At 37.8% G+C, this 12,438-nt stretch overlaps 1 protein-coding gene across 20 annotated transcripts in view; it reads left to right on the top strand.

Moving 5' to 3' along the window:
• c2cd2l (c2cd2 like) overlaps positions 1 to 12,438 on the top strand; it is a 49,929-nt gene that overhangs the window by 2,155 nt on the left and 35,336 nt on the right. For 8 of the 20 annotated variants that reach the window (XM_087252528.1, XM_087252525.1, XM_087252526.1 and 5 more), the window contains exons 2-3: positions 386 to 639; positions 2,587 to 3,022. In XM_087252528.1, the coding sequence (XP_087108654.1) occupies positions 2,648 to 3,022 (375 nt within the window). In that variant the 5' untranslated portion in view covers positions 386 to 639; positions 2,587 to 2,647. 20 annotated transcript variants of the gene reach the window in all.

The following is a 12,438-nucleotide window of genomic DNA, read 5'->3' as shown; positions in this document are numbered from 1 at the left end:
TTTGGGAATGAATTGCTTTTTTCAAAATTAGAGAAGTCTATTTGAACCACTTAACACCAAATGAAAAGATGCTATTAAAATTGTCAAAGGAGCTCAACTAACCTATGATTTTTACCAAGTCTAATAAATCATGATAAATCAAACAAATACAAGATACATTTGTAACAACAACATTAAAAAAAATAAAAAAAAGTTTACTTGACATAATGTAACAAACGTCAGCGAAAACTCTTTTAAGGATCAGCCAGGGAATATGCGCTTTACGCATGCGCAGCCTGAAGTGTGCGTGTCTCTTTAAACGCGTTGTCCTTACGCGGTATGTGTGTTTGTGTTGCTACACTATTTGACAGCTCGACTGTTCTGTTCCTGCGCATTACCATTACAGACCGTCCAACACCGCCGGTGGGAGGAAGACACATTTTCTCCTGCGTGGACTGCACTGGTCATTGTAAATGTGTGATTTTATGTCGCACGCTAAAGACTGAAGAGACGGAGGCCATGTACCGATCAGCTCAGGTTTGATCGTGGAAGATGCTCGGACCTGAAGGCTGGTGCTGGAATTACGAAGACATGATGTAGCCATTGAACCACTCTTCTGTAGCTAGTCAGCGCGCGAACACGGCGTTTATCATCTGATCGGTAATAAATCCTTCATATTGTTTTCTCTTGCACAAACATTTATTCGCCGTCATATGCGCGTGCAGCATTTTGTTGACGGTATGCGCGATTCGAGTCAGCTGAACTGACTGAACTGAGTCAAATGCCCAAAACATAATGATGTCTAGCGTTTTATAGGCAGCTCACTGGGGTTTCAAACGCCGCTGCTTTTGTTATGGTGACCAGTGAGGGGAAACATGCATGGTTTGATAAGAACGCCATCATTTGTGTTAGAATTAAGTACACGCTATCACAATGAAGGGACTGAAAGTGAATCGCTAGATGGGTCATGGTGAGCTCGTTCGCCGTTGCAGTGCAGCACTGACCCAGAACACAGCTGCTTCATCGCTGCTGCTGGGCTGTCAGAAATGTGACAGAATCGGAGCGGCTCTCATACACACAGGCTTCACACAGGACTAGACTGTGCAGCCGAGCTGAGTTTTCTGGAAGAAGTTGGCCACTTCTCCGGTTTCAGGAGAGGCATTGAATGTCACACTTTCACCGAAATGCTTAGTCAGTTTGCTCAACTGCTGAAACTTTTAAGCACAGGTGGGAATACTAACAGGAGATGCACTTGTAAATCTAGTGATAAGAACACACGCTGTGAACCTTGGGAAATGTAAACATTATAATATTAACAGCACAATAAATAGTAATAACAGTAACTGTGGTGTTGTTAAAATTGTTCACTTTCTTTTAGGGAAGATGGCCTTCCTTCTGGTATGTTTGGTTGGATAAGAGGAAAATTTTAGCCAATAATGTAATTGAAATATAAACTGAAAACAAAAAATATTTCTGATTTGCAAATAAGCATCAAAAAGGTAATTATTTACTCCTCCTCATTGTGTTCCAAATGTGTATTTATTCAGATTTTTATGCATGTAGAACAAGAAAAACCCCTCTGTATCATTTGTTGTGAAAGTAAATGTTGGCTTAGGGGCCGTTTGCATTTTAGCAAGAGTATTTTGATTTTTAGTATTTCTATAAATGTGTTTTATAGTTTTCAGTGGTTTTCTATCGACATTGAGAATCACTGATAGACATGTTAGACCATTGTACTCACTTTTTACTATGTCTCAAGCATATCACGGTTATATTAACATGACTCTGTATTTAACTCTTTAAATATTTCTGTATTTAACTCTTCATATATATATATATATATATATATATATATATATATATATATATATATATATATATATATATATATATATATATATAAAGAGTTTACATGCAAAAACCTATAAATGCTGCCTGAAACTTTCTTCTAAAATTAGCATTTTTCTCAGGCTCTTATTTAAAAGTTGAGTAATTTCTCTTTTATGTCAATTAATGCGTTATTTTTATTGCCTTTAATGTGAAATTAGTGAAAATAAGTGTTGGGGTTTTAGAAAAATGCTCATTTTAGAAGATTTTTTTTAATCTTTTAAAATGTTTTGATTCTACTTCCCTGCAACTTTCAATTTCAAATAAAAAACAGATTTTTGGTGAATGACTAAAGGGACAGCTCTCCTAAAAATGTGACTACACCATCAAATGTATGTGACTTTATCAAACAGATTTTAGGTGTAGTTGTGTAGCTCCACTTCGAGAGTCAAAAAAAAAAATCCATGTAATATAATCCATGAAACAAAATGAATGCCCACGACTTCTGATGATACATTAAAGTCTAGTGAATCAAAATGATTAGCCGGTGCAAGGTAATAAACAGTATTTGCAAAATCATTTCAGCCTCTTCACAGATATACTCTATATACTCTATTTTGGGGGCAATGACTTAATTTTGACAGAATATTAACTCTTTAGTGATCTGTCCCTTTACATGTCAGTGTTCCTATGATATGTTGGTGCCACATGGCTGCATATGCCTGCATCTGGTTATTTTCCAGTCTACTTACTCTCAATCTCTCTCCTTCCTTTTCCCAGAGTTCCAACCTTCGTGAGTCAATATTTTCACCCCTCCATAAAAATGGGACTCAAGTGATCAATGCCTTGGGAGATGACGACTTTCCAGGACGTGAGCTGGCTGGTTCAGGTGGCACTTTTCTGTGCCTCGCTGCTGGTCGTACTAGCCTGGCTCGTTCAGTTCTCACTGGCGTTAGTTCGCCCTAGATGGTGCAGCAAGCTGCAGGGCAAGAGGGAGACCCCGTGGCAGCTGCCCTTGAGTCTCACCCATCAAACACTGACGGGAGGTGTGTGGGGATCTCTCCTGAGGCTGAGGCTGGGACGAGACGGGGCAGGAAGTGACACTGAAGCTGGCGTCAAGGGCCTTTTGTCCTCGCTCTTTGCCTTCAGGTCATTCAGGGAGCACTGGCAGAGAGCATGGGTGCGGGCACTCAACGAACAAGCCTGCAGACAAGGGGTGAGTTGGATCCTGAGAGGAATTAAATTTATCTTGAGACCATATGATGCAGCAGCAAATGTGGGAGGTTTTGTGTATATATCCGCATGTGCTTTCATTGTTTCATGCATGTTTATACATGTGTAAGAGTATTTTTAGACTGCATGTGTGTGTGGGCATAATATCATGGCCTAGCTACTTGTTAGCGAATGTGTGGGTGTCAGAGTGTCAGGGGATGCAGGTTCTTGTGTAACAACCACACACACTTCTCTCTCCTCCCAGAAATCTGCTCGGCAGTGAGTATTACATATGACAGGGCTCCGTCTATCCTCTCCTCTGGGGCTTTTTTTCATTGAGCTAAATTGGCACTTATTTTTCTTGACTAATCAGTGTAAATAAGAATATTTTAATAACTGTCCTAAGCATAGAGATTTTGCTAAATATGTGACAGGGTTTTCCCAACACACCTTATATGTAGCTTTGCAAGCCATTTTACTCGCCTTTCCCTTTAGACACTAGTAGAGCTAGTGTCATGATCACGGGACTGATCAACCCCTTGGCCCTTCCCCTTACCCCTACCCTTCGTTTTGTGTGTTCCTGTGAAGGGGTAGGGGTGTGCTAATTCTCTTCAGCTTGAAGGCATAGGGCTAAGAGGAAGGGGTAAATACCCCTTGGAATGAAGATTTTTCAGGACCACTCTCAAAACCAAGGAGTATGAAAATGTCCCAGAATACACGGTCCACAACAGCAGGATAGTTACACCCGGAAGTAAGGAGATCCACAAAGTATTTTTTTGTCATTATTACGAATTTTTACAACAAGCACATGTTTTAATATATTCATAACCACGTTCATGTTTTACCGTCATGCTAAAAAAAAATGCAAAAATAAATCCATAATCATCATAACTCCTGTATAGCAGTCCCACAAGATTCAGACACTCGAATACTCTGTCAGAAAAGTCTAGTGGTTGGACCTGGGCTTTTTACAGTTTCTGCTATAATGTTAAAGTTGTTTTTGGTGTGTTTATATTGATAAATATGGCCACTGTGTAAATGCACAGTATAGTTATGAACTTATTGCTGCATTATATTGTTATGATAACATAATATATGCCTTAAGTGATTTCCTGAAGGTAAATACCAAAAAATAAAGCAACTTAAATAACTACAGCAGTCGCCGTCGTCTAATCTCATATGTAGCATGAGATCGTGATGATGTGTAATTATGTGTGCAGGTGCTGTAGTGCTGTCCTATTTCTTAGGGGTAAATTTTAAACCCCTTTCCCATACACACTCGGCTTTAAGGGCCAAGGGGAAGGGGTAGGGGTACAAAAATAGAATTGGGATTGGGCCAAAGATGACGATTACTGACAGATAGAGATTCGGCTATGGAAAATAAAGAGTTAAAGTTGCTATTAAAGGAAGAAGTTGCAGAGACTATTATGGATGGGACTTTGACAGGGACTTTGTCAGTAACTTTTACAGTTTAATGGACCAGTTTCTTCTTCCTATGGATCATAACATGTAAGTTTGGTTAACATTGTTGCCTCGTTTTGTTTAGTTTGCAAAATATGTGTTCAATTGTGTGTTCCAACTTGTAAGCGCTCTGCGCAGCTTGTAATCAATCATCTATTATAGATCAGTGCTTTTACTATCTTTAAGGTTACATTTTTTTGGGTTATTCACATATTGCGTCCAAAATCACGTTGAAAATGCGACGGATGTTTCTTCCTTTAAAGGGCCATGAAACCCCCTCGTTTCAGCAGGGTGTTTTCACACCTCTACTTTGGAAAAAGTCAGAAAAGTGGGCGTGTCCAGCTCTGTTTAGGGGGGAGTGTCGGAGGAACTAAAGTGGGATGGTGTGGGAGTGTCTATTTGTGCACGCGCGAGTTTCAGAGTCAAAATACACACCCACACAGACAGGAGAAAGTGATGGTGTTTAACCTACATGGACATCTGTAGTCGAAATATTTGCCAAATTATTAAATGTTGGACTTTAACTGCAGTTTGGCTCTTTCATTCAGGGAATTCATTCATGCCTCTCGCGACAAACGAGATATTTGATTCGAGGAACTGCTGCAAGCGTGTATTTTTCATGCAATGTTTGATACCGCACGGCGAATGAGAGAAAAAAAAAACTCTGCATTTCCCGGAAACTTAGATGCACACGGCAGGTAGTGTCACAAAGCCGCGTGTGTTATTCCGGTCACAAAATGCGGTGCTAACATTTCTGCACTCAGTGCAATAGTTAACTTAATTCGATACGAACAAACTGAATAAACAAAGAGCACTGGTCGCTCACTTACCAAATCTGTAGAGACAGGACAATCCCCAGCAACTAGAGCCGCGTCTTTATGAAGAGAAGACTACAAGCAAATCCAGATTTCAGCGTTTGCAGATGAGAACAGCTCTCAGGTAAACAATGTTCCTCCTTAGACACGTAAGTTATTGTTGTCGCGCGTCGCGTACACTGTTAATCCACACGTGATCCAGCTGAGCTCTCACAGAGAGAAAATGAAAACGAAACTTAACAGCAGCAAACTATAAAAGCAACACTTCACGCTTGTTTTGCCAACACAACGTGGCGTCTTTGTGGTGTAAACACGGTGACAATAATGAATATTAATGAAGTTGCATAATAGAGCGCGCTGATTGGTTTGACCCAAGCCTTACTCATGCATTAATGCATCACACTGTAAGACGTAATAAGACTCACTCTGGCACAGACGCCCAGTCTGCACGATGGAATACACGCTATTATGTCATGACCGTGACGCAGCTTCAAAAATTCGTTTCAAACAGGAAGTACAAATTTGCTTGAAATAACGCAAAAACAACCAATTTACACTTTTTAGTGAAATATAGGTGTCCTAATAGTGTTTTTAGCAGTGTGGGCCACATATACGACTGTCAACAGCTCAAAAAATGTGTTTTGGTGTTTCGTGACCCTTTAACAATCGAAATGTTTTTCTGAAATCGCGATCCTCTGCCGTTTGCCTTTTGCAATGGCCACCATTATCTGTTTCTCACACTCGCTGCGCGGTCAGTTTTCAAAATAGTTTAATTTTTGCCACTGTGTGATTTAATACTGAATGCGTGTCGTTGTAATTACTTGGGGTTGGAATTAAGAGTAGAGCTTGTAATATGCTTGTGTTTACCCGCATTGCGTTATTGCATTTTTGCATTGGGCTCTCACATACTCTTTGCTACTTCATAACCATGGTGGGCTTTTTTCTGTGCCTTAGTGCAAGCTTCGTGCTAAGAAGGGGTTTGGAAGCAAATAAATCGCTGAACAAATCATCGTGTAATTAAGTAAAAATAAATACATATTAAAAGACATTAAAAGTGTTTTTTGACCTTGCATGCATATCAGCCTGTTTTTGGAGACTCACAAAATTAAAATATGACTTTTTATGATGCAAAATAGGGGCTTTTTAAGGTTTCTAAAAGCTGACTTTTTTTTTAAGAAACAGTGTTTTGAACACTGATAATAATAGGAAGTGTTTCTGGAGCCGCAGAAGTTCAAATGAATTACAATAATTTTTCAAAAATATTTTTAAAATTCTTACCAGCCTAAACTTTAAATGGTAGTGTAAATATAATCACACGTCTCTTAAAGGTCTCTTTAACAACTGGTTTCCTCTGTAACCATTTGTCTGGGTTAAGAGTGTGTTTGAGGGCTGGTGAGTTGTGTAAAGGTCTTCCCTTCTATATTTAACTATAACTGTATTTGATCTGTCTCTGTATCAAAGCCCAGTCTGCCCAGTAGGTGCTTAAAAAAAGACCATGTCCATCCGTTCATTCTCTAGGCGAGTTTCTCTGTGAAGCCCAGTTAAAATGTAAAAAATGCTTTTAATTGGAATCTCTAAAGATCAGTTCATCAAAAGACTTGTAGACGATGGCTATCTGCATATTTACTTTATGAGATATGGGAAGAATGTAGAAATGACATTTATCACCCGACAGGCGAATCCGGTCGGGTTTTACAGCAATGTAAGCCTTTAAGGGATTTAAACTTTAATACAGTGAACTTTGCTTCAGCACCTGGGCTATATAGAAAGATTGGGAAAAAAAAGAGAAAATCCTTCCATCTCATTTCCTTACCGAGGTCTCCAGCCGATAGTTGTGCCAGTTCAGCAACCTAGTTATTTTCTCAGGTTGTCAAAGTAGGGGGAGGGAAGGCTACAGAACGCAGTTATGCAATTGCTGTACTTTATCTTAAATTTGTTCATAGTGAGTTTCTCTGGGACAGGACAGGAGATTGAGGCTAATAAATAGCCAGTTATTAGCTCGCTGTTTAATTTAAGTGCCTGTCTTGGCTGCATGCCATAACTGCAGCACTGATTGTAATGTGGTCAGCTGGTCCAAAAAGCAACTTAGCGTTGTGAAGCGCAACGATTCTGCAGACTCCGTATGCAGTAAATCAGGGGGTCCTGAAGTAAGAATTTTCGCCAATAAGCATTCTTGCCTCCAAGAGTCCCCATATGGCAATGAGTCATAGAGATTGATGTTTCTCCTTTTGAGAGGTAATTAGATTTTAATAGTAAATTGACATCAATTTGAAAAGACTTGGTTTGACAACGTTTCTGTTCCTGAAAGCTATATTGAGAACCATTATTGATTTATTAATGCTTTATGTGAGGTATTTGGATGATCTGATAGAAGCTACACCCATCAGTAGACCCACTTGGAGTATGCTGCGCAGAAATCCACAGATTTTTAACCCATTAATGAGTCTATGTATTCACTTGTGTAAATGTGTGTAAATTTATAAATATTCATTTTTTTATCTCACTAATATTATTGAGATATAATAATAGTAATATTAAAATGTTCATGATTTATGTACAATACAGTTTGTGAAGTAATATTTTCTGTTTTAGTAGATATACTGTATTATATGAGAGTCTTGCTTTGTTTACCAAATAAGTGGATCTAATTGGATTTGCATTGTAAACATAAAATAAATGTTAAAAATGTATTCTTTTTTATATTTCATATATTAATTTTCTGATACTTCTAAAATCATTCCTCATAAATCCCCAGATTTGTTACAAAATTTTCCGCAGAAATAGCAATAAATGTCTGCACATTCTCTCTGGCCTTACACTCTCAGAAATAAAGGTATGTAAGCTGTCACTGGGGTGGTACCTTTTCAGAAGGTACATGTTTGTACTTAAAGGGTCCATATTAATACCTCAAAAGCATATATTAGTACATAAAAAAAAATTAAGAAGAACACTTTTGTACTTTTAAGGTACTAATTATGTACCCTTGAGGGATCAATATGGACCTTTTGGGTACAAATGTGTAACTATGACCCCAGTAACAGCTCCTCTGAGAGTCTATCCATCAATATAGACAATCATGATACGTTAGTTTTATGAGTGTTAGTAAACATACTGGTTATGTTAGTGGGATGATAGTTTCAGGGCTGCATGTAAACATACAGGTTGTATTAGTAGAATATGTGTTGTGTGATTCAAGCTAATTAAAACTAGGAGTGTAGTGTTTTTGTCATGCGTTTCTTCTCAGTATTTGCCAGACAACATAATAAAGTAATGACAGTCAGTCACATATACTGTTGCTCAGTGAAATTTCACCAGCACAATCCAGTCATTTCATTAGGAAATCCTCATGATCAGTAAATCAGAGTAAGGGTGAAGCATTCCCAGACAAAGTCCCTGTTCCCAGGTGGTATTAATATGCATTCATTTGGTATTAAAGCATGACCCATCAATCTAATTTCATCACTCTCGAAATCACTAGCAGGAATGCTCAGTTTGATTAACAAGTACTGTTGAATGAGCAAAGCCTTGTTACAAGGCAACAAATGAGTGGAAAGCAAGTCAGTGCAATGGTTGCAGATCCCATGTGTTTTGTAACAACATAGGAAAGTATGAATATGTAAGGCATTAAAAGATCACATGAAGCACACAGAATGTAGGTGGTATTGTGGCTGCTTGAATGTATGGGAGCACTACTATAAAAGTAGTCTGATCAAATGCAGTTTTGGCTTAATCTGAAGTTCTCTGAAGCTCAAAACATTTTACAACTGTATTTAGTGGCATACACTTGTGATCGGATTGAGGAAAATCCATCTTAGTACCATGAAAATGGAGCTGAATATACAACTTTTGGAAGTTTTTCAGTAAATTGATTTAAGAGTATCTTTTGTGAGCAGTGCGTCATGCATCACGACACTATTGGCTGAAATGAGATTGCACCTTAAACCCTGTGCCTTTTACTACAGAATATTAGCCAAATGTCTTTCCAAACCCTCTGCTGCATCTGTTTTCAAGGTCTTTTCATGTCATAAATCCCTTCACACAGTAGCACACTGTTGAATTCAGTTTTTCTCCTATGAATTTAGTTTCAATTACACAAAGCAGTGGAGCATACAGAAGAGTTTCAAAGTTGAGCTGAATTAAAAAGACAGTTAAGTTTTGTTTGTTCTTTTTTCTTTTAATGATTTTTTTTTTATGAAAGAAAACCATTAACGTTTTTTTCTGTTCTTTTGATAGTTCCACCATCTGTGATAATAATAATGTAGGAAGAGGGAGGGTTGGCTAATAGAGGGAAGACAATTAACTGGCGCCAATGAAGAGTGGTATAAGGGAATGGAAATGCTTAGGATATAAATACCTTTCGAATGATCTTGATTAGCAAGAAAAGGGATGTGGGTGTCAGTGTTCGACTAGGCCTGTCAATTGAACGTGCAATAACTGGATCATCTATGAGAATTTATAGTGCCGTGAAATGTTAGTCATGTGACTCTCCTTTAGAGGTGACCTCTGTGAGCTAGTTAAATCTTCCTGTGTTAGATTGGGCTTTGGGGAAAAGTTCCCATTTAGGAAGCTTTGATCTAAAATCGTGTCTCCAAGTAGACTGTATATTTGCTCCTTCGCTGTGCCAACTCATTGACATCCCAAACCACTCATATCAAGTTCTTCTGACCTGAAAAACCTGCCAGAGGGGTTACTCCAGTGCTTATTAGTTGTTTTTTGTTTGTGTGTGTGTGTGTGTGTGTGTGTGTGATCAGACTGAAAGCAAAAGAGCTTGGGTAACTTTTGCTCAGCCCCTCTGAAGCACTGAAGCCATCTGTTGACACGGCAACATGAAAACAAACACCAGCCTTGGCCATGGTGACCACCTCTTAGGTTAGACAGTCAAGGGCAAGAGAGTCATTATTGTTTCTCATTCTGTATTTCTATCTTAAACAACATCTGCCCTTTTTATTAAATCATTTTGGAATAATAATCAGTTATTAATTAAATACCACGTTCAACACATACAGTGGTCAGCATATATGAGTACACCCCCCACCCCCCGCCACAACTCTCTCAATTAAATTAATTTTCAATAGGAAGCTTTACAATATTATATTTGTGCATATACATTAAATTAGTCAGTACTGAAGCCAAATCTGGAGCTTATCTAAAAAATTACTTGCAATAATGGTTTAAAAATTAGTTGCCCAATTGTATGTTACAAAAAATATTAAATAGAAATTTTCAAAAATAAAAAAAATCCAGAGAAACCAAAAATATATAAAATTTAGTTGAAATGTTTTTTTTTACATTTTAAATGTATTATCTTGTCATTTCTGAAGATGTTCTGTGACTAAAGTATTATGAATATATATTAATTTTCAAAAAGGAGTGTACTCATTTATGCTGAGCACTGTATGTTTAATCATGATCTTTAAATGTATCTTTAATCTTTAAGCCTACAATATATGAAGTAAAAAAGACAAACCGAACTTTATAAAACATGCAACAGCTTGTCATACCTGTAAACTCTAAATGAATAAATAATACATTAAAATATAAAGTAAAGAAGTACAGTATATGAGAAAGTATTATGAGAAAATAAATAATTTGATAATAATCACATTTGTAATATTACATTTGTGTTTCATGTATTTGATATAATAATACATTATGACTTTTAGGTCCTGTTTGCTACTGGTAAGATCTTTTTTTATTGGTCCAGTCACAAATGGAGAACACAAAGTTACATGTGTGAACAGGGTGTGAAAAGTTGATCTTGTCCACTTTTAAATGGATTCTGAGGTAGTCAAAAACACATTTGACCAGATTGCTCTAATAGTGCGAACACGCATGTGGTCGAATGTTTTGAAGTTTCCTTAAGGCAAGTAATTTCACTCGACGGCTATCTTTGAAATGCCTCTTGGGCAGTATGCTCGGTCATTTTGTCTGAATGAGGAAACTTCTTCAAATCTGTCTGCCAAGCTAACGATTACACATATTTGAAACCACAAATAAAATTAAACAACATTTGTCTCATAAGTTACGTTTCTAAACGTTCCAATCAAACAAAACCTGCAAATTTTTAGGTTGCCCGAGCTAATGTGCATGCACACACAAAAGGAACGAGATCACAACTCCAAACCTCGTTTATGGCCGTGTCACACATGATCAACCTCTGGATAATGCTTTGTCAGATCGCGCTGATGTTCTGTAATTCACAACTTGGCTTGATGGAATCTCCTGCAGAAACGACTGGATTCTCCCATATTTTACAATTCTATCCTGATATCATCCCGTAAAGGTATTTACCCATATTTCTCCCGTATTTTCAATCTTTCTATGAAGAGTGACAATAAACATTAAAGAGCCGAACCTCCCTATAAAACACATACTGCCGAACTGCCAGGGGAATACTCATGCTCTCATATGTGAATTTGTTCTATGGGGAGGGGGATTATCCCTTATTTTCACATCCCAATGTTGACAGGCATGGACTCTTTTACAAGTGTGTGGGGGCGTTTGAGTAGTTGATGTCATGTGATGTGCGTTTGACAGGACAGGCTGTGCCTTGCATTCATTTCATACAGATTACAAAACCAAAAAACTTTTGTTTTCAAGTGCACTTGGTTCATTTAAAAGCTTTATTTGAATATATTTCCTATGTATGTGAAGCAAGTATTTGCTTATATTCCAGTGTGTTTTTTGACCAAAAAAACTGTCATAAAGGCAAACATCTGATCTGAGCGTCCCCCTTAGAGAAACGTCAATCTATAATGATCAATGATTGGCTCCTGTACTAGTAGACAGGGCTTCATTCACCATATTGATCGTCCATTCAAAACTATATGAGTGACATGTCGTGTATCCTATTGACCTTATTCTAAAATGCGGAAGTGCGTCTGTTTTCGCGATTGTCTTAGAACTTCCGTTTCAGTCGCCTATGGGAGAAATGACTAGGAATAATAAATGGCAGAAAGCGGTCAAACTACTTGCTCTACAACATATGTTTGCATGACTATACAGACCAAGTAGAATAATATAACAAGGAAATATCAGTTTGCAACATCAAACCACGAAACGAGCAGTTTTTAATGTCTAAAAATGAATGGAAGTGAATGAGACCGGAAGTCTTGTGCCAAAAAGATTCAAATGGCAGCGCCCG

The sequence above is a fragment of the Danio rerio genome, chromosome 5, assembly GCF_052040795.2.
Source record: "Danio rerio strain M-AB ecotype USA chromosome 5, GRCz13ab, whole genome shotgun sequence".
NCBI lineage: Eukaryota > Metazoa > Chordata > Actinopteri > Cypriniformes > Danionidae > Danio > Danio rerio.
This window is presented reverse-complemented; position numbering and strand designations above follow the sequence as displayed.